Source organism: Saccopteryx leptura, chromosome 5 (genome assembly GCF_036850995.1).
Source record: "Saccopteryx leptura isolate mSacLep1 chromosome 5, mSacLep1_pri_phased_curated, whole genome shotgun sequence".
In the NCBI taxonomy this organism is placed as follows: Eukaryota; Metazoa; Chordata; class Mammalia; order Chiroptera; family Emballonuridae; genus Saccopteryx; species Saccopteryx leptura.
The window spans coordinates 36,296,369-36,318,258 of record NC_089507.1 but is presented as its reverse complement, the minus strand read 5'-3'; the positions used below and the strand labels follow the sequence as shown (position 1 = coordinate 36,318,258).

Below are 21,890 nucleotides of genomic sequence, written 5' to 3'. Positions count from 1 at the left end.
CTCAGAGCTCTTCAGGGTATTGGATAGCTATCAACTAAAGAAAGAGCTAGAGCCTGGAGTGCAAAGAGTCTTTCTGATTAAAGAAGAATCCATATGATTCAAATTCTAAGCATGCAGTCAACAAGGTAGAGGTTCTGTTCAAAAAGCTGGTGAGCCTACTTGTATATATGTAGAAGAACAGGTCAGATAAATAAAGGTTCTATTTGGAGATTATTTTTATGCTCTCGTTTTATCCCAATTTGATTATTTCAGAATATTATAAATTTGGCAATTATTTGGGAAGAAAAGGTAAAAAGCAAACCTTTCTTTTGTGACATACTTTTAGGTACTTGGAGAAGTTGAAAGAACTAACTTGGAACATGGGCACTCTTGCCTCATCTCACACTCTGTCAATAGTGGTTTTTCATGACTTCACACAATTTTAATCACTGTGAGCCTCATTTTTTTTCTATTTACATAAGAAAAAACATGGACTGTTGAGTTCTATGATCTCTTGCAGTTGTGACATTCTTTTTTTTTTTTTTTTCATTTTTCTGAAGCTGGAAACAGGGAGAGACAGTCAGACAGACTCCCGCATGCGCCCAACCAGGATCCACCCGGCACGCCCACCAGGGGCGACGCTCTGCCCACCAGGGGGCGATGCTCTGCCCATCCTGGGCGTCGCCATGTTGCGACCAGAGCCACTCTAGCACCTGGGGCAGAGGCCACAGAGCCATCCCCAGTGCCCGGGCCATCTTTGCTCCAATGGAGCCTTGGCTGCGGGAGGGGAAGAGAGAGTCAGAGAGGAAGGAGGGGGTGGGGAAGGGAGAAGCAAATGGGCGCTTCTCCTGTGTGCCCTGGCTGGGAATCGAACCCGGGTCCTCCGCACGCTAGGCCGACGCTCTACCGCTGAGCCAACCGGCCAGGGCTAGTTGTGACATTCTTTAGAGTTAGTTTTTGTTTCTGTTTTTAACACACTGGTTAAAGTTCAGATTGGGCAAATCTTGCCCTTTGTTTCAAGTTTTGGTTTACAGTTTGGCTCAAGCCTTGCTTCTGACAGCAAAAGTTGAGCATCGTTCTTGAGTAGAATTTATTCTGCAGCCTTGCTGGAATGACAAATACACCTAATGTCCAAGAAATAAACATGGTGTTTCTGCTTAGTTGCACTTTAAATCAAATTAAACCCAGCTAAAATTGACAAAAATCTCCCCATCCCCCCAGGTTCCCAGAGCTCATCACTCTCATCGTTATCTTTTCTGTCTTTAACTTTTGGACATGTTAATTCTATTGCAATTTTCACAGGATGTAGTACTTTATTCTCTGCCTCTGATATAAGCTTGTGACCTTCTTGAAGAAAATAGGCTTATGTAGTTTCGTATCTTCAGCATAGCCACTCGTATTTCTAGGCCTTTCAGATAAGTTTGTAAAACTGAATTGTTAACAAAAAGGGAAAAGAAAGGAAGGGAGGAAGGGAGTGAAGGAGGGAGAAGGAAGAAAGGAAGGAGATGATTGGCGCCTTAGTATCTGATGTCATTATCCCTTTGAGTTTGAAGAAAGCAAATTTAATAGCCAATTGGTGTTCTATGCCTACTAAGGACGGCGTGGCTAAAGAACAGTCTGTTCTGCTCTGACCTGAGTTGCTTTCTCAGGCGCCCCAATCCTCTTCTGTGTGTGCGACACTGTTCTTGCCCTACAACCATTTATATTAGGAGCTCCTTTGGGTCAGGGCCTATATTACTACAGTGTGTTTGTAAAGTCATGGTGCACTTTTGACCAGTCACAGGAAAGCAACAAAAAACAATAGAAATGTGAAATCTGCACCAAATAAAAGGAAGACTCTCCCAGTTTCATACTTATTCAGTGCAGTTCAATGTGGGCTCACACACAGATTTTTTAGGGCTCCTTAGGTAGCTATGCCATATAGCCTCTACAGACTCGTCACTGACTGATGGCCTACCAGAATGGGGTTTCTCCACCAAACTGCTGGTTTCCTTCAACTGCTTATCCCACCAAGTAATGTTATTCCTATGTCGTGGTGCTTCGTTATAAACGCGCCGATATTCACGTTGCACTTTGGTCACGGATTCGAATTTAGCAAGCCACAGAACACACTGAACTTTCCTCTGTACCATCCACATCTCGACTGGCATGGCCGTGAGCTGCTCCACTGTATACACGGTGTTACGTCATCATCTGCACATGCGCACATGCTGCCACATCATCCTACAGAAACTGGGAGGGTTTTCCTTTTATTTGATGCAGATTTCACATTTCTATCGTCTTTCGTTGCTTTCCTATGACCAGTAAAAAGTGCACCAGTAAAAAGTGCACCATGACTTGATAGACACTGTATTTGAAGAAAACCTTTTGGCTTTGCTCCTGTTTTGCACCTGGTATATAGCAAAACACTGACTTGCTGGGATCTGCTCATTTGCTCAGTGGTCTATAACCTGAGCACTCTGCTCTCTCAATTTACCAGCTTCATTTGGTCTTTGTTCTCTGCCACACTGGAAGGTAAAAGATCTTTTTAAAAACTCATCCAATAGAGAAAGAACTATAGTTGACTCTTAAACAAAATAGGGGTTAGGAGTGCCAAACCCTGCAAAGTCGAAAACTTACATATAACTTTTGACTCCCCCCAAAACTGTACTAATAGCCTACTATTGACTGATGTCTTACTGCTAACAGTTGATTAAAATATTTTGTGTTATATGTGTTACACACTGTATTATGATAATAAAGTACGCTAGAGAAAAGAAAGTGTTAAGAAAATCATATGGAAGAGAAAATATATTTACAGTACTATGTATTTATTGAAAAAAAATCTGTATATAAGTGGATCTGCACAGTTCTAATCCGTGTTCAAGGGTTAACTGTAATTGGTAGAGATCTGAGCTGAAGGCTCTTTAATTTCTGAAATGACCACAGTAGCCAAAATCAGAAGGGGAAGAGGAGGAAAAAGTCTATGAGGAATTTATTATGCAACAGATTACCTATTTAAACCTCACAGCAATCCTCTGATGCAAAGCAGGCAGAGCTGTGGAATAACGGCTCCAGACATCAAAAAGCAAAACTGATCTAGTTCCTAGAGAAAGGTTTTGCCAGCTAGTCTGTTGGTGCTTCCTGCTGAGTTAGGCAGCCCTGGGGCCCAAAGATGCTCATTAGAAGTGAGGAAAGTTTTTTACATCTTGGTTGCTACTGTCCTCGCTACATATAAAAAAACAAAACTAAAACAAACAAAAAAACCTACCAGGATTATTGGATCATATTGAAGACTGGGAACAAGGAATGGGTTCTCTGGGCAAAACGTATGTGTTAGATCAGGTGCCCCGGGACGCACTGTCTCCAGTACTAAATGGAAAGGCCACTCCCATTGCCACAAAAAATAAGCATCGGCCTTCATAGGCCCTCCAAAGTTAAGAAGCACCCCTGAAATAGCTGTCCTCCTTGAGGACCCTCCGTTTTCCAGATTTTAGCTGGCTAATTGGCAATTTATTACCTCCCGTCCACCCTGTCACCACTCCGTCCTCGTCCACGTGCATTCTCGAAAACGCCCCTTTCCAGCCCAGCCAGGAGACCCGGGCGGGTGACAAGGAGAATGTCCCAACCCGGGAGGGCACCCGCCCTACATGATGAGGAACGAAGGAGAAAGGGACAGGCGTCCTCGTGCCCGTTCGGGAGAATCCAGAGGCGGCCCAAGGTCGCGTGGAACTCCTGGCGCAGGATAACGTCCCCGAGGCTGCAATCCCGGGTGCAGGGGGCGGCGGGACGGTCGCCGCAGCTCGGCGGGCTCCAAACCTCTCCGCTCCAGCGGGGTAGCGGGCAGTGAGCGGCGATCCCCTCCCACTCCGGCCGCCAGGGCGCAGGCGCAGGCGCTCGGGGCGGCGGCGGCGGCGGCGGCGGCGGCAGCAGCGAGCGGGGAGGGCGGGGAGGGCGGCCGCGGGCGCGGGAAGATGGCGGCGGCGGCGGCGGCCGCCGAGCAGGTCTGTGAGCCCCGCCGCGGTTGGGGGCTGGCAGGGCAGGGGCGCCGGGGTCCTACCGGGGTCCTGCCGTAGAGCTGGCCGGCGGGGACCGGGGCGCGCGGGCCGGCTGGGGCGGGCTCTGCGGGGCGGGGCGGGAGGAGCGGTCCGCAGCCGGGGATGCTGGCGGAGGCCGGCGGGGGCGCAGGCGGAGCTCCGGGGCAGGAGGGGAGCAAGCCCCGGGCCTCGGCCTGGCCGGGCCGCCATGTCCCTCGGCCGCGGCGAGGAGGGGTCGCCTGCCTGAGAGCCCGCGAGGCGGCCGGACAGCCCGCGCCGGGACGTGCCCCGCTCGGCGGCCCGCGGAGATGCGGTAAAAATAACCTCAGGCTGGCGCCGCGAGGCTCCCGGACCGCAGCCAAGCGGCAGACAGCTGTTGCCTGGGAGTCGGCTCGCGGCCACTTGCGGCTGCCGTCCCCGATGTGGGTGTGCGGACACCCAGGTTTCCCCTCCCGCTTGGCTTTATGGAGCGCGGGGGTCACCAGTATGAAACTGCCTCCTGGCCGATTGGTTTTAAATCATTTTTAAATGCTTTATCAAGTATTTCCTGATGTGCATTGTAAACTTGTAGCTTATAATAGCTCCAAAGGCTGTTTTCCCCCAAAAGCAAGATATATATCTGTATACATATACATGAATATGTGTGTAAGTATATATATTTATATAGTTATATAAAATATATATAATATATACATATAGTTACTAGGGTAATTTCTTAAAACAGAAGTAATTTTCATGGTCACTTTTACCTTTTTCTTAACTGTATTTCCCTTTAGAAAAATAGAACTATGATGTGACAGTTGTTTTTTTTTTTAAGTCCCATTCTTAACCCTTGTTTAAAAAATAAATACAAGTTAAGTAACTAACATTCTGCTTCCAGAAAAGCTTTTTTTCCTGGATTTTCTTAGGTGATTAAACTGCTATTAGAGACCTAGTGTGTGTGTGTGTGTGTGTGTGTGTGTGTGTGTGTGTGTGTGTACAATATATCACTGCAAGCGTCATTCTTAGGGATATAAAATCTAAAAGACATGAAATCTGCTTTCAGGAGCTTAAAGTCAAAGTGCCTAATAAATGCAGAACCATCAGCTAAAGGCAGTAGGCAAGCTACAGGTTGGAGCAGTAAAATAAAGGAATGAGTGAAAGTGAAAGGAGACAAAACTTGGAGTTGCTGAGATTGAAGTTGTTCAGTGGCTTTCCTGATCGCCCTCCTAATCTATCAGCTTCTGTTTTAAACAGTTCTTATTTTACCTACAGCACCTTATGATGTTCTTGAGTTGCCACTGAGGTTTTATTCTTTTTTTAAAATAAATTTTTATTAATTTTAATGGGGTGACATTAATAAATCAGGATACATATGTTCAAAGAAAACATCTCCAGGTTATCTTGTCATTCAATTATGTTGCATACCCGTCACCCAAAGTCACATTGTCCTCTGTCACCTTCTATCTGGTTTTCTTTGTGTCCCTCCCCCCTTCCCCTCCCTCCTCTTCCCACCCCCCAACCACTACACTCTTGTCCATGTCTCTTAGTCTCATTTTTATGTCCCACCTATGTATGGAATCATGCAGTTCTTAGTTTTTTCTGATTTACTTATTTCACTCCGTATAATGTTATCAAGATCCATCCATGTTGTTGTAAATGATCCGATGTCATCATTTCTTATGGCTGAGTAGCATTCCATAGTATATATGTACCACATCTTCTTTATCACATAAACAGGGCACTCTCATCCCTCAATCTCCACTTCAAAGTTATGCATTTATGTCTCTAACCCTGAATGTAACTGAATTTTCCACAGACAGTTCAAACTCAAAAATGTTCAAACCTGGATTGCATCCTATTTACTATTAAAAGGGCTAAAATCATTCATTCTCCTAGCCAGAAACTTGGGATCTGGGCCAGCTTAGGGGTGCTCAGAAGGGACCCTCATTTGGTTTAATGCTGTGCTGTACCAGGCTTGGTATTTGAACAGTTTCTTTTTTCTTCAGATCCCAGTAACTATGCAGCAGGTCCTACTGGGGAGCTATCTTAGACCCCACTTTGTCTCATTCACACACAGTCATTCACCAGTTCCTCCTGTCAGTTCTGCCTCTTACACCTCTGCATAATCTTTCATCTCCAATGCCCAGGCTCAGTCAGGCCCTCTTTTGGGACTGTTAGAGAAAACCGCTGTTAATATCTTCAACTCTAAACTCTTCTACTCCAGTTTATTGCATTTTGATTTGATTTTGCTGTAAGGCAAATCTGATCATATCACTAACCTATTCTAAATGTTTGGTAGTTCCCTATCACTTTAACAGTGAAGTCCATCGATCTTGTCATGGTACTTACCTCTATTCATTTACTGGCTCTAACCACATCTCTCACCTCATTTTTTGCCCCGTTCCTGTACTTGTCCTCCTCACCATTCACATAAAACATCCAAAATTAGTTTGTCCAGAGGTGACCCATAAGGAAATCTTAAATTATCTTAAAATCCTTCAGCTGATGCCCCTGCTCGCCAAACAGAACTGCATTCCTCTCGGGTACCCTTTCAGTGGCCCGTGCATTGCTCCACATGGCACTTGCCATGCTGAACTGCAGTTGTTAGCAACCTGTCTGCCTACCCTACTTGCTTGTAAGTTCATTGAGGGTAAATGCTATGCCTTGCTCATCTTGGTAGTCTGAGCATCTGGCATATAGTCAGTCTTCATTAAATGTTAAATGCATCCAGTGAATATAATAATATACATGAGTTGGCAGAGATGAGTAAAGAATGCATCCCAGCAGGTATAGATTTGCCCTGCCTCTATTTTATGCAGACCTATATTCAAACTCTGGCTAAGACTTAAATTGCCCACCTGTCAGCACTGTCACAGGTGTCTGTGAACATTAAAAGCAAGCACAAGGCATTTTACTATCTTCAGGCAAGAACTCTCAAAACGCATCTTCAACTTTAAAATGTCTACAGTCGATTCACCTCATGCAGATATGCAACCTACACAGCTGTGTTCAGCATTCAGTTTTGTATAAAATCTGTTGAGTAGATTGAATTCTCTTCTACCAAGCCTTCCTTACTGTTTTGTGGAATTAAATTTTTTTTATCTGCATATTACTCCAGTGATTATCCCTGTCTTTCCCCATAAGTCCTCACCAGCCTGCTGCCCCTGACACCATGATAAGATTCCAGTTGGCCTTGCCTGTCACATCCCTAGTAAAAAGAAGAGCGTTTTCCTTCCTGGCATGAGTGAAATGGGAGCCCACCCTTTAAGACTGTTCTTTTCTCCTGTGCTCTGTGTCACTTTCTTTCCCGCCTCCTGCAGGCTGTTTCCTACATTCCCCTGCTCTACTCGGAGATCTTTGATCCACCTCTCTTGACATCTTTCCCTCTGCCATCAAACATACAGTTTGGGGGTGGGAGGGAGGTGCTAACAACAACAAAAGCAGCACAGTTTTCCTCTGACAGTATGTAATTCTTTAGATGTAATCTTTCTTTCCTTTCTTCTTCTGGACTCAGAAATACATGTATACATGTCGGCATCTTTTCAAGACTGTTCCCTGCTTACCAGCTTGCTATACAGAGTTCATCTTTGAAGGTAGTGGAAGCACTTCCTGACAAATCAAGTTCAGCAGCACTGCCATTCTGGTCTTCTTACCATTCATTGTAGTTCTCATTTTTAATTGGTTCTGCACATTTAAAGTTTCCCAGTACTCTGTCCCTTGGCCCTTTGTTCTCTTTCACTCAGTAAACTGAAGTGGTCTCATAGATTTAACTTACCTCGAGGCTGAGAGCTCTCAAATGTGTTCCTCCGGACCTCAGACCTCCCATTGCCTTTGAGGCACGTGGTTATTTCTCATTCAGTTCAGACACAACATCTGTAGAATTGCGTCCCTTCTTCATGCCCCATATTTAACTGGTCACCATTTAGTAAACATGCGATTGTGTTCTTGAACTTGGCTACAAATTCAGTTAACTTTTCTCTTGCAGTCTATTTTTAATTGTCCTTTTTTCTCCCACCTGCGTTTAGGCCTTCATTACCTCATGCCCCCCTTCCTGCAACATCCCCAACAGCCTACTTCCTGTAGTGCTGTTCCCTAGCTTTTCTACAGATTCCCACACTTTTAGCATCCTGAAACATGTCACTCATGTTCAGAAACTTCCAGTAACTCCCAGTTAAACAGATATAAAGACAAAAATTTTCACCCAGCAATCCAAGAACTTTCACAAGCTGTTCTACTTATCTGACCTTATTCTCCCTGAATAAGATCGGGCACAATCTGACCCAGCCACTCTGTCCTGTTTCCCTGGAAACTCCACACCATCCCATCTTTCCTCCCATTAAATTCCACAGCATGTATTGTCTATACTATTGACTTTGACACCTGAACATACAGAATACTTTACTGCATTACTATTTTATGTACCCAAGTCACATTTATAATATCTGGACGATAAGGATGCTGTCCTATATTTCTTTTATATTTCTATTCATGGTATTAGTGTTTAAGCTTAAAGTGCTTACCAAATGCCTGTTCAATAAATGAATTTTCTCAGAGCTCTAAAGCACATATGAGTTGGGCAATATCCATTTCTACACATTCCTTCTGTGTTTGTAATACCAGATTAATACCTAAAATGTCAGCCATAGTCTAAATCAAGTTCTCAAACTTTTTGGTCTCAGGTCCTTTTTATACTCTTAAAAATTAGTGAGGATCCCAAAGAATTTTTGTTTACATGGGTTTTACTCATTGGTATTTACCATATTAGTATTTAAAACAGAATACACAAAGCTCACATTTCATTAGCTGTTATAGCAATCATGTCATCACATACAGTCATGGAGCCTATGGGAAATTCCACTGTACATTTATGAGAGGAGAGTAAAAAAGGAAAAATACCATCTTAGTGTTATTTTGAAAAACAGTGTTCACTCTCCAGACCCCTGAGAGGGTTCAGGGGAGCCCCTCCAGGATTCCCAGCCCATACTTTGAAAACTGCTGGTCTAGGATAATGTTAGCTTTAGCCAGTTCTTAGTTTGTTTGGGTTTTTTTTTGTATTTTTTCCGAAGCCAGAAATGGGGAGGCAGTCAGACAGACTCCCGCATGCGCCCAACCGGGATCCACCTGGCACGCCCACCAGGGGGCGATGCTCTGCTTATCTTAGGGCATCATTCTGCCACAATCAGAGCCATTCTAGCGCCTGAGGCAGAGGCCACAGAGCCATCCTCAGCGCCTGGGCCAACTTTGCTCCAGTGGAGCCTTGGCTGCAGGAGGGGAACAGAGAAACAGAGAGGAAGGAGAGGGGGAGGGGTGGAGAAGCAGATGGGCGCTTCTCCTGTGTGCCCTGGCCGGGAATCGAACCCAGGACCGCTGCACGCCAGGCCGACGCTCTACCACTGAGCCAACTGGCCAGGGCCAGCCAGTTCTTAGTTTTGATAAAGTCTATCAGCCTTTCCAAATCCTTTTCATATAAATGAAAATACATGTATAATTGAAAATAATTATACGTAAATCATTAATTTAAAAAAGATTACCCACTGTAATGTGTATATGTTCATTCTTCCTCCCAGTGTGCTAACGGTACGTTCTACTAAGGTGGGACTGTTCAAAGCAGAGAGTGGAAATCTGTTATCAGATAGTCATACTGCGAGTTTTTCTCTATCACCCCTCGAAGCATAGTAATCATGTCCATACGTGGAGACTGAAACTCAACGTGATCTGAAGTTTATTAATGAAAATATGTCACTAACCAATTCAGCTTTCTGTGGTTAGGAATATGCACTTAATAAATAATACATCCAAAGAGAGGCTATAGCTGTTCCAACGTGTTGCGCTTTGTTTTAGCAGAGTTCCAATGGTCCTGTGAAGAAGTCCATGCGGGAGAAGGCTGTGGAGAGGAGGAACGTCAATAAGGAGCACAACAGCAACTTCAAAGCCGGGTATATTCCTATCGACGAGGACCGCCTCCATAAGACAGGCTTGAGAGGGAGGAAGGGCAACTTGGCCATCTGTGTGATTGTCCTCTTGTTCATCCTGGCTGTTATCAACCTAATTGTGAGTATGAGGCACAGAATATTCTTTTGTTAATTCCCATAGGGAACTTTTCCTCTGTTTCCCAGTGAAATCATAGACTTTGTTTATATAATTTCTTTCAGGACTCTCTTACTTTCTGCTTTGCTACACATGTGTTATCTCTTACTGTGTTTTAAAGAATATATATAAGATATATGTATGTGTGTATATCTTAGTATGCATATGTTACCATTTATTCTTTAAAAAAAGGATGTTTATGGATTCTTCCCTTTAAAGGACTTAACTTACAAAAGGTAGAATCAACTCAATAGAAGAGACCTTTTGCTAAGATGATTTTACTGCCTTCACCTCTCCTAAAAAATATAATCCTTTCTCTATTTATTCCGCTTTCCAACATTTAGTCTTGTCTCCTCAGGTAGATTTTTTTTTTTTTAGACTGAGAGACAGACAGACAGAAAGGCATAGAGATGAGAAGCATCAATTCTTTGTTGCAGCATCTTAGTTGTTCATTGACTGCTTTCTCATATGTGCCTTGACCACCAGGGGGCTCCAGCAGAGCAAGTGACCCCTTGCTCTAGCCAGCAACCTTGGGCTTAAGTCAGCCACCTTTGGGCTTAAGCCAGCAACCATGGTGTCATGTCTATGAACCCATGCTCAAGCCAGCGACCCTGCGCTCAAGCCAGGGACTTTGGGGTTTTGAGTCTGGGTCCTCAGCATCCCAGGCTGACTCTATCCACTGCGCCACTGCCTGGTCAGGCTCCACAGCTAGAGTTTTAAACCTGTAAGCCCTTGGATGGCAGTGAAGGGTTATATTTTATGGTCTTCGATCTCTGTTGTCAGAGAAAGAAAGGATTGGTATGTTAGTTTACAGGGAGCTGCTGAGGGCATGGATGTTGCCTTTTTGAAAGATACTTTTTTAAGGAAGACTTTTAATCCAAGGTTGTAACTATCAGAGGGTTCAATTTGTAGAGAGTGATTATTTGTTTACCCAAGACTGATCATGACCATGGACTTCAGCAGTTGTAACGTGATTCCATTGACTTTTTACTTTTAACACTTTCAAGACAGTTCTTTGTCTTTATGTACATCTAAAACATTTGTCTCAAATTCTTTACTTATCTCAAAAAGAACTGGTACTATAAAAAGCTACACTAGGAGCACATATTCCAAATTTATTTTATTGTGTTATGTTATTGGAAACTTTTGGTTAAGATGGCAGATTAAAAACATTGTCATCCCCCTTTTCTTTAAAAAGCTCATCCCAAGGTGAAAATGTCTATATTTTCCAAGAAATATCTTTGGAGAAAGTGGGAGGTAACTGAAAACCTGAGTCATAATATATGAAGACAAACAGTAGGAGGAGGAGTGGCAAATAACTTATCAGAGACAAGAAACCACCGTGTGTGGTGGGGCGGGGGTGGCAGGGTATGTTGGTGAAAGTACCTTGCAGAATCCTGAAAATCAGAAGTACAGGTACCTTGAAAAGCAGGAGTGAGGTAAGAACTGAATACAGAGCTTGTTGAAAAAACCTGTAGAAGGAGCCATGGGATCCCTGGCCACCCCTCCCTCCTAGCCGGCAGTTAGACAGCATCCCCTCCGAACCCCACACAAGAATGCACTGACAGGGGAGCATTCTCACTGCCCGAGGCTGTTGCACAGAGGACGGTGGCGATGGGGTTCTCTACCGAAGGCCGGGAAGTCTGAATCCTAAGTACCAAGATTCCCATTCCCAGGCTCCCTTATCCTCATCCTCCACCTCCCGCTTCTTGGCACACGGCTTATACTCTCTTGGTGAGGGATAGAATAGCCTTCTCTGGAGAAACTGAGGCCCCTGAAGAAAAGACCTGCAGATGCTGGCACTAGGCAGGTCCCAGCAAAAAGGCCATGTGACGTCTGTGGGTCACAGGCCCACCCCACATGGAAATTTTTTTTTTTCCTGAAGTGAGAAGCCTGGAGGCAAAGAAACAGACTCCAACATGTGCCTGACCAGGATCCACCTGGCATACCCTCTGTTGCTCTGGGGCATTGCTCTGTTGTAACTGGAGCCATTCTAGCACCTGAGGCAAAGGCCATGGAGCCATCCTCAGCGTCTGGGCCAGCTTTGCTCCAATAGAGCCTTGGCTGCCAGAGGGGAAGAGGGAGACAGAGAGAAAGAAGAGGGGGAAAAGTGGAGAAACAGATGGGTGCTTCTCCTATGTCCCCTGGCCAGAAATCAAACCCTGGACTTCCACACACCAGGCTGATGCTCTACCGCTGAGCCAACCAGCCAGGACCAGAGAACTTTTTCGGGATGGTTTGCAATTTCATTGTTAAATAGGAACACTGAGCCTCCAAGGATCAATGTAGTTGTTTGTTTGTTCTGGAAAGCTCGCAGAACTGACAAATGATAGAAACCAACAACATCCAAACCATGGAGAAAGTAACAATTCAAGGAGGTGGAAAAATGCAATGAATGACAGAAAACTTAAAAAAAAACCCAAAAAACCTAAAAGCAGTATCTTCAGAGAAATATGAGGATATTGCACTCATGCAGCAAGGATAACATTGCATTAAAAAGGAGCAACTAAAGAATAAGGAACATCTCATGCATACACGGGTGGATGGATACATACATACATACATACATACTGGAGGATAAAGGAATTCTTCCAGAAAGTTCAACAAAATTACAGTATTAATCCAGGAACTGTAACATTTTTTAAATAGGAGTTTCATAAAGTGTTAAGAGAGAACACACTGGGGAGAAAGTTTTCAAATAAACCAACAAAGTTTTCTAGAACAGATTGAAAAGTACCATTCTTTGCCTAGCATAACACATAGACTAGACTCACACCGAGACCATCACTTTGAAATCGCAGAGAACCAGGAGTAAAGAGAGGATCCAGAGGGAAAAAAGCAGGTCCTGCATTAAAAAATAGAAAGTCAGAGTGGCGGCAGATCCCTCAAAAGCAGCACCTGAAAGCAGAAGGCAAGTGAGCAACGGCCTTCAAAACTCAGAGAGAATACAATTTCAGATCTAGAAACATAAACCTAGCTAGACTAACAGTCAAATGTGAGGGCTTACAGAGATATTTTGTAGCGATGGACACTCCAGATTTTTTTTTTTTTTTTTTGTATTTTTCCAAAGCTGGAAACGGGGAGAGACAGTCAGACAGACCTCCTGTATGCGCCCGACCGGGATCCACCCGGCACGCCCACCAGGGGCGATGCTCTGCCCACCAGGGGCGTCGCTTTGCTGCGACCAGAGCCACTCTAGCGCCTGGGGCAGAGAGGCCAAGGAGCCATCCCCAGCGCCCGGGCCATCTTTGCTCCAATGGAGCCTCGGCTGCGGGAGGGGAAGAGAGAGACAGAGAGGAAGGAGGGGGGGAGGAGAAGCAAATGGGCGCTTCTCCTATGTGCCCTGGCCGGGAATCGAACCCGGGTCCCCCGCACGCCAGGCCAACGCTCTACTGCTGAGCCAACCGGCCAGGGCCCACTCCAAATTTTTTACTTCGCATACATTCTAAGGGAGCGCGGGAGAAGGCGCTCCACCAGAAGGAGGTCCCAAGGCAAGCGAGTTGAAGACAAGGACACAGTCAGTGGGTATCTACAGGGAGAACGACAAAGGAGGCGCCAGCAGGACAGTGAAGGAGGGGTTCCTGGTTATAGCCAGCAGACCCAGAGGGTCACAGTCCAGATTGAAGCAAGAAGATAGGGGTTCCAGAAAGAAGTCCTGAGGAAAACAGAACTTACAAATCATCTGAGTGGTTCCGACTTCCAGAACATATTATTGAGACGTTTGACAGAAATATAGGAGGGTTTGAAGAAATTTAGTCAGCTCTTCAAAGAAACTGAGGAAATGAAGGGAAGACAGTATTAAATGTTGAGAGACACAGAGTACAGAAAAGGGTCTGCTATCATAGTATAGTACTTGGGTTAGCAGTGAATAGTACTTACATGGCCATAATACTGAAAATGCTAAACACGGACTTAACCAAAACCTAAAATAGAAGTTGGGGGAAAAGAAATATAAATGAGCTAAAGTTCTCACCTGTTAAAATAGAAAATCAATCGATAAAACCTAAAATTGATGAGAGAAGAAATAATGTACAAACATTATTTTAAAATATGAAGGGAAATTCTAGACAAAATAAACTTGTTGAAAGTTGTTTCCCTGGATGAGATATGGAAGGGTAGAAAAAATAAATTGCTCTTTTTTTTTTTATAATAAACCTTTTAGCACTTTTTGACCTTCAGCTATTTATATGTAATATCCTGATAGAAGTTAAATGATTTTGTTTATCAGTGGAAAACCACTGATAAACAACCACTGGTATGTTCATCTCACTGGTGAAGCACTTTAAGAAGTGTTATCCTTTGGCAATTATCTTTTCTGTTTGTTTTCTGATTACGCTAAATGTTTGCTGCCTGTGAACAGTGGGCTTCTTTTCTTTCTTAGATAACACTTGTTATCTGGGCTGTCATTCGCATTGGACCAAATGGCTGTGACAGCATGGAGTTTCATGAAAGTGGTCTGCTTCGATTTAAGCAAATATCTGACATGGGAGTTATACATCCTCTTTATAAGAGCACAGTAGGAGGAAGGCGAAATGAAAACTTGGTCATCACTGGCAACAACCAGCCTGTAAGTTACCACATTTAATTGAGGGGCATTAGAGAAAAATTCTTTGTAAAAACCTAAGTTGATTATCGGCAATGGGTATTTTATTTTAGAGAAAAACTCATAAATATATTTAATAATATTGTTGGTCTTATATTCTATTAATGTTAGATGCCTGCTTGCTTTCTTCTCCTCTTCCTCCTCCTCCTCCTCCTCTTCCTTCTTTTTCTTCTTCTTTCTCCTTTTTCTCCTTCTCCTTCTCCTTCTCCTTCTCCTTCTCCTTCTTTCTCCAAGTGAGAGGACGGGTGATAGAGACACAAACTCCCAAATGCGTCCTAACTGGGATCTACCTGGCGACCCCCATCTGGGGCCAATGCTCTGCCCATCTAGGGCCATACTTGCAACCAAGCTATTTTTAGCACCTGAGGGAGGCTCCACAGAGCCATCAGTGCTTGGGGCTGATGTGCTCGAACCAATTGAGCCATGGCTACAGGAGGGGAAGAGAGAGAGAGAATAGGGGGAGAAGTGGAGAAGCACAGATGGTTGCTTCTCCTGTGTGCCCTGACCAGGAATTGAACCTCGGCCATCCACACGCCAGGCTGATGCTCTACCATGGAGCCGACTGGCCAGGAACAGATGCTTTCTTAATATAGTAGATTTTGCTGCATGGCAGCATATACTATGATAGATAAAATTACTATAGAAATACATAGTGTATTCCTCTATACAAGAAAACCATTTTAAAAAGCAACCTCCCTGGTCAGAATACCCTCTATGTTCTGGGAATCTGGAAGAGAATATGCCAATCTAGTTAGTGCCAATGCCAAGTGGCTGCTATAACACAGAGTTTTAACTGCATAGAACCTCAAGGAGGTGCCCTTACCTTCCCTGCCCAGCTCAGACTAGATCTGTGCACCCTGTGGCCCGTGTATTTGTGCAGAGCGGGATAAGCAAATACACATGTGAGCCCTTGTTTTACAGAATGTTTCTCCAAGTCGGTGGAAAGGGGGCAGACAGACACAGTTAAAATGATTTGAAATTAGTATATTATTATAGAGAGTTTTTATAATGTTCTTGATGGATTTTGAATGCAGTCTTCTTTGAAAGCCTATTCATGATAAAGTGTTTTCTGAAGATTGTTTTTCAGCAAGGGACAACAAAACTCAGTGTGGAAAAGAACAAAACTTCTATTACAAGTGACATTGGTATGCAGTTTTTCGACCCAAGAACTCAAAATATTTTGTTCAGCACAGACTATGAAACTCATGAGTTTCATTTGCCGAGTGGAGTGAAAAGTTTAAATGTTCAAAAAGCCTCTACTGAAAGGGTACGATTTATTTTCTCTTTTTTATTAGTGGAAGAGAATTACTGTCTAATGCAGCTATTTTCAACTTGTGGCACACATAATAAACTAATTAGTAAAATTCTGTGACATACCAAAATATATATTTTGTGCCGATTTGACAAAAAATACCTGTACAGGTGTAAGTTTGATTCATTCACACTGGACGGCTATTGTCATGTTGGCTGTTGTCATTTTTTTATTTGACAACCTAAGGGAAAAGGGGTCAGTGCCCCTGACTAAATAGGCAGGTATTGAATAGTTGTAAAATCCTTGTGGCACACCAGTTGAAAATTGCTGCTCTAAAGGTAAAAGGTGGGAGGGCGTTTAACTCTTTTTATAGTGGCGTGAGAGACATTCCAGAACAGCCGAAAGGACAAGTCCTAGATGTGTCACTACCTAGGTTATGTGACCATTAGCAAGTCATCTCTTTACCTCAGGATCTGTAAAACATGGATGAAAACACTTGCCTTTCATTTTTTATGGCCAAAACTCCTATTCCTCTATCTTTGATAATAATTATCACTTTAATTTAGAAACTCGCTACTTTTTTTTTTTCCATTTTCAGATTACCAGCAATGCTACTAGTGATTTGAACATAAAAGTTGATGGGCGTGCTATAGTGCGTGGAAATGAAGGAGTATTCATTATGGGCAAAACCATTGAATTTCACATGGGTGGTAATATGGAGTTAAAAGCAGTGAGTATTTTTTTAAGAATTTAAGAGAATTATTAGCTTTTTGGGTACATATTGATGTCTCTCTTTCTCTCTAAAAATCAATTCTTTTAAAATCAAAATTCTAAAAATAAATGCTTTAGCAATGTAAAGAAAATAAAATTAAATGACCACAAGATGGCAGCATTAGAACAAAATTGACAAATTCATCATTAAGAATTGTATTTAGTCTATATACTATGTCTTCCTGGTCAATAACCATTTTCATTATTTCATAACCATCTTTCTCTATAATCTGATGATATTTACATTTGGAATTTCTGCTTTATTCTCTCCTTGGAACTAAAAGTCACTTGTATCCAACTACCTTCTTACGTTCCCCACTTCAATATCTAGTAGGCATCTCAAACTCAGCAATGCTAAAATCGTCATATCTTCCCTCCCTCCCCAAATGTGCATTTCTTTCAGGGTCCCGAGTGGTGCCTGTCAGTCCGCGGGCAGCGGCGCAGGCCCTGCTGCCGCCGCCGCCGCCACCTGCACCAGCACCTCCTGCCCGCGCTGCAGGAACCGCCTCCTGAGTGTTCCCTGCTTCCCTTCCCCCTGTAGTCAGTTCTCTGTGCAGCAGCCAGAGCGAGCCTTTCTCATCACACACTTCCCTATTCGGAACCGTCCAAATGGCTTCCCGTCTAGTTCAGAAGAAAGTCCAAAGTCCGTGCCCTGGCCTCTCCTGTGCGGCCCCTCATTGTACCTTAGACTCCTCTTATCAGTCTTCCCCTCGCGCTCTCTGCTTCAGCCACTACTTGTTCCAGACTCGCGGGCACGTCTTCACCGCGGGGCCTTGCTGTGTCGTTTCCGCTCCCAAGTCCGTTTCCCGGTGACCCACGTGGCTTACTCCTGCACGTGATGCAGCTTCCGCTGGACTGTGACCTTATCCGAGAGGCCTTCCCTGACCACCTGTGGAAAGTGGAACCCCTGCCTGGTCACTCGCTCTCCTTTCCCGGGCTTCCTTTCCTCAGATGGTGTCTTTTCGTTTTACCTGTTGGTGTGTCTATTGTCTGCCCCTCCCCACTTAAATGTCAACTGTGTGAGAACTTGGACTTTGCCTGTGTGTTGACTGCTGTATCCCCAGCACCTAGAGTAGTATCTATGGTAGACATGTAATAGTTATGTGTTGAATGAATGAGAGAAGAAAAGGAAAAAGAGGAGCAGGAAGGGAGAGAGATGCTTAGGAGTTCCCAAAAAGGAAGGGCCTGCAATGCAAGAATGCCCGTGGAAGGGGGGGGGGGGGCACAGACAGACTGACAGACGGACTGAGGAGGAGGCCCTCCAGGCAGTTCCCTGCCCTGCCTTCTTCAGAAGTCTATGGCTTCAGTTTTCTCTAGGGAACAATCCTTTTATTTTATCATTATCAGAAGCTTATCAATCAGTAACTTTGTTCAAACTCTCCTAGGAAGTAAATAAAATGGTCTGAGACTTTATCATCAGCCTTATTATGCACTTAGGAATTTTGATATAATTTTAAGTAATGGAGAAATAACTTGTGTTATAAGTATATGGTATACATTATGAACTATTACTAAGAGATCACTACTTGAACTTTGACATTAGTTTTGTTTTTGTTGTTTTGGTCATGACTTCACTCTTAGTGCCTTCTTTTCTTGGTAATATTCCAGTAAATTTTTTCAATTAAATTTGTTGTATCCCCATTTATGGAGGTAAATAAATCATATTGCTATTCTTCCAATAGGAGAACAGCATCATCCTAAATGGAACAGTGATGGTCAGCCCGACTCGCCTCCCCAGTTCCTCCAGTGGACCCCAGTTTGGCGCTGGCGAGTGGGTGCGCTACAAGCTGTGTGTGTGTGCCGACGGGACTCTCTTCAAAGTGCAAGTCACAGGCCAGAATATGGGCTGCCAGGTGTCCGACAACCCCTGCGGGAACACTCATTAGAAGAACCTGGGAGAGCTTCAATATGCTCATATCTTGACTTGGCCTTTTTTTTTAAGAGTATGCATGCAATTATGTTTTTACAGAGTTTGTGATAACTGGTAATTATTTTATCTGCAGAGCACTGTTATATCTATTACATAATCTCCATACTTAAAATATCCTCAGAGAGCCTGAATTCTAATTACTTTTCATTAAATTGCACTGATCTTCGAGTTACCATTCTCTAAAATAATGATCAGAAATTTAATAAAATAAAAATTAATCTTTAAAAAGGTGTTTTTAAAATTCCACTATTCCTTGTCTAAAAGATAAAGGGCTCTGTTTTTGGTAACTAACGGGCATAGACCCACTTAAGATGTTTAAAAGTACACATCAATGGTGTTTAAAAGACACACCATTACATGCTCTGTCTTTTGGCTTCTAAGAGGAGAGACAGCTTTATGGTGCACTCACTTTCAGCCATAATCTCCCATGCAAGTGAAGTCATTAAAGAACTTCATGTATGTGAGGTAATAAGAAACTGTGGTTCCTTCGTTTTGCACTAGGAAGAAAATACTCTGTAATAGAATGTTTACTTGTTAAATATTGATAAATATTAAGTGTTCACGATGTGGTAGAAACTGAAATAACCATCCTAGCTTTAACTTTTAGGTAATGCTGATAGCTGTCACTTATTAAGCATCTTCTACACCCTACGCGTTGTACTAGGCGTTGCATGTGTAGTAGCACTACTTCTCCCCAGCGCTCTGTGAGTAGGAGTCATTACCCTAGTTTTACCATTAGGAAATCGAGGGCCGGAGGCTTAAGAAACTTGCCTGATGTCACATAGAAAAGAGCTGAGTTGGGATTGAAACCTCGATGCACCGGCTTCCAAAAACTTTCTTATTTTCACTATCTCCATTGATTTAATTATTTAAAACTCAGCGAAGATGAACAAAGAAAGACTAATTCTAACTTACATATAAACAAAGCAAGTATGCTTACTCTAGTTAAAAATAAACCAATTTCCTGTCAAAAAAAAATATATATATATATGTGTGTGGATATATATATATAGTCAATCCATGTTAGATTTTAAACCATCCTAAGCCAATTCCAAAATGTCATACCATAGGGAGGTCAAATTGGCCTAGTTACCAGTACCCGTTTCCCGACTAGTGGGCTATGGCACACTGCACTACCTAAATTGGAGAAAAGGGTTGCCAGAATATTTATACCCTCAGCCCTCAGGGCAGCACAGTAAGAAGTGGGGAGGCCATGGCCCCAACCAAGTCCCACTGGCCAGCAAGGTCCTGGCGGGTTCGGCCCAATGCATGCCGTACAAATATTACACTTTTTAATGTGTGCCATTCCTTGAAAAAAAGTTGGGAAACTCTGGGCTAAGGGGTGCTCATGCAGAAATAATACAAGTAATTTTTAAGTATAAGAGTTGATCTCTGCTCTAATAATAATGTCCCATTATAATGATTTACAAACCTCAAATCAGTGGTTTTTAATGTATTTTGTATTTTACTTGAAAGGAACTCTGGTATTATTAAGACATACACAATATCAGGGAAGGGAACTTCAAATTAGTTTGCTACAAAGTAGGCAAGTAGTGATAAATCATAGACTCTAGCCTGCATTCAAGTATAACAGCATTGTGTCATGGTCACTTTGAACTGTGTAGATAGAAAAATCAATACAAAAAACAACCTGCGTCCAATATTGTTACAATTCTCTGATAGAAAAACCAGCTGCCTTAGAGACTATGAATGGTGTACTGAAGTGTACTCAAATAGAGATTGACTTCTGTATAATATTGAGTGCAGTTTTTAAAAGAAGAAAAAGAGAGTGAAATTTATTGCCTCTGAGTGTTATTAGTTGTAGTGATATTCAGAACCCTATTTCAGTATATTCAGTATCACTTAGTATCTGAAAGATATTCAGAAAAATTTCATTAAAAGTTTCATTCAGATGTTCAGTATATTTTTAAATCTTATATTCATTACTTGTCTGCTCTATTTAGATTTACTTTGAAATTTTCTTTAAATATTTTTACAAAAACTACAGAATACAATGTTACAACATATTATTTATTGACTAAGTCATGAAAGAATCTATTTTTTCTCCTCTTTGAGAAATATTTGTGTTTTTGATGCATCTCCATTAAGTGCTTTTGTCATGACAGAACATTTGGATGTTCTTATAGAACCGATTGCTAAAGAAACAGGTACAGTATTTGAGGACACTGTGAAGGTCTTCCTTGCCTCTTCACTGAAATGTGGACGTGGAGAACCCGCTGGAAAGCAGATCAAGAACGAACAATCCATTTCACCTGTGACTTGTTTTGCATAACAGTAAACTCTGGGGTTCTCATCCTCACCACCAGATGGTCTTCTTCTATAATGTTAACTTTCCTCTCTGCCAGTTGTTCCTCCCCCACAGTGAGTGCTGATGGGACAAGCAGCAGACTAGGGGGAGGTTGTCGACACAGACAGGCTTGTTTAAATCAGTGCAATCGTTTAGAGGTGGACTGTAGTGGTCGGGGAAGAATGAAATAAAAGCAGGATACTTTAGAGACTGTCTCATGAGCGGTAGGAAAATGCTAAACGACACAAGGTGGGGACTGCCTCTATATGTAATATTTTAAAATAGACTTATTTGTATTCGTAGCATTATGAAAAACGAATTTTGTGTAGTAGCTTTGATGATGAAAGATGGAAGTTCTACCTAGTTTTGAATGAGTGTTCCTAAGAGGGTAAGATTGTTCCAGTGCTAAACTTGACAAAAAAGAGACCATTGATGTGCTGATAATTTTAGTAATCTTTTTAAAAAGTGCTGAAGGGCAAAGGTCACAATTATGTCATACCAAAATAAATCTTTAAATCTGATTCAGATGACTAACTCAGTTTCATTTACTTCAGCTTGTAATAACTATTAATGACCTATTTACAATAAAGATTCTGTCAATTGTTCACTGTTAATTTTTTTCTTTTCTTTTTTTTTTTTTTTGTGATAGAGACAGAGAGAGGGACAGACAGACAGGAAGGGAAAGAGATGGGAAGCATCAGTTCTTTGTTGTGGCAACTTAGCTGTTCATTGATTGTTTTCTCATATGTACCTACCTGGGGGCTGCAGCAGAGCGAGTGAGTGACCCCTTGCTCAAACCAGCAACCTTGGGCTCAAGCCAGTGATCTTGGGCTTCAAGCTAGCGACCATGGGTCATGTCTATGATCCCGCGCTCAAGCTAGATGAGTCTGTGCTGAAGCCAGCGACCTTGGGGTTTCCAACCTGGGTCCTCTGCATCCCAGTCTGACGCGCTATCCACTGTG

General features: G+C 42.9%; 1 protein-coding gene across 1 annotated transcript; it reads left to right on the top strand.

Moving 5' to 3' along the window:
• Positions 1 to 3,867: 3,867 nt before the first annotated feature.
• SGCB (sarcoglycan beta) lies at positions 3,868 to 21,535 on the top strand. Its single transcript, XM_066387614.1, has 6 exons — positions 3,868 to 3,962; positions 9,819 to 10,028; positions 14,446 to 14,631; positions 15,743 to 15,934; positions 16,518 to 16,649; positions 18,373 to 21,535. The coding sequence occupies exons 1-6, from the start codon at positions 3,933 to 3,935 to the stop codon at positions 18,574 to 18,576; spliced, it is 954 nt and encodes a 317-aa protein (XP_066243711.1). The 5' UTR covers positions 3,868 to 3,932; the 3' UTR covers positions 18,577 to 21,535.
• Positions 21,536 to 21,890: the final 355 nt, after the last annotated feature.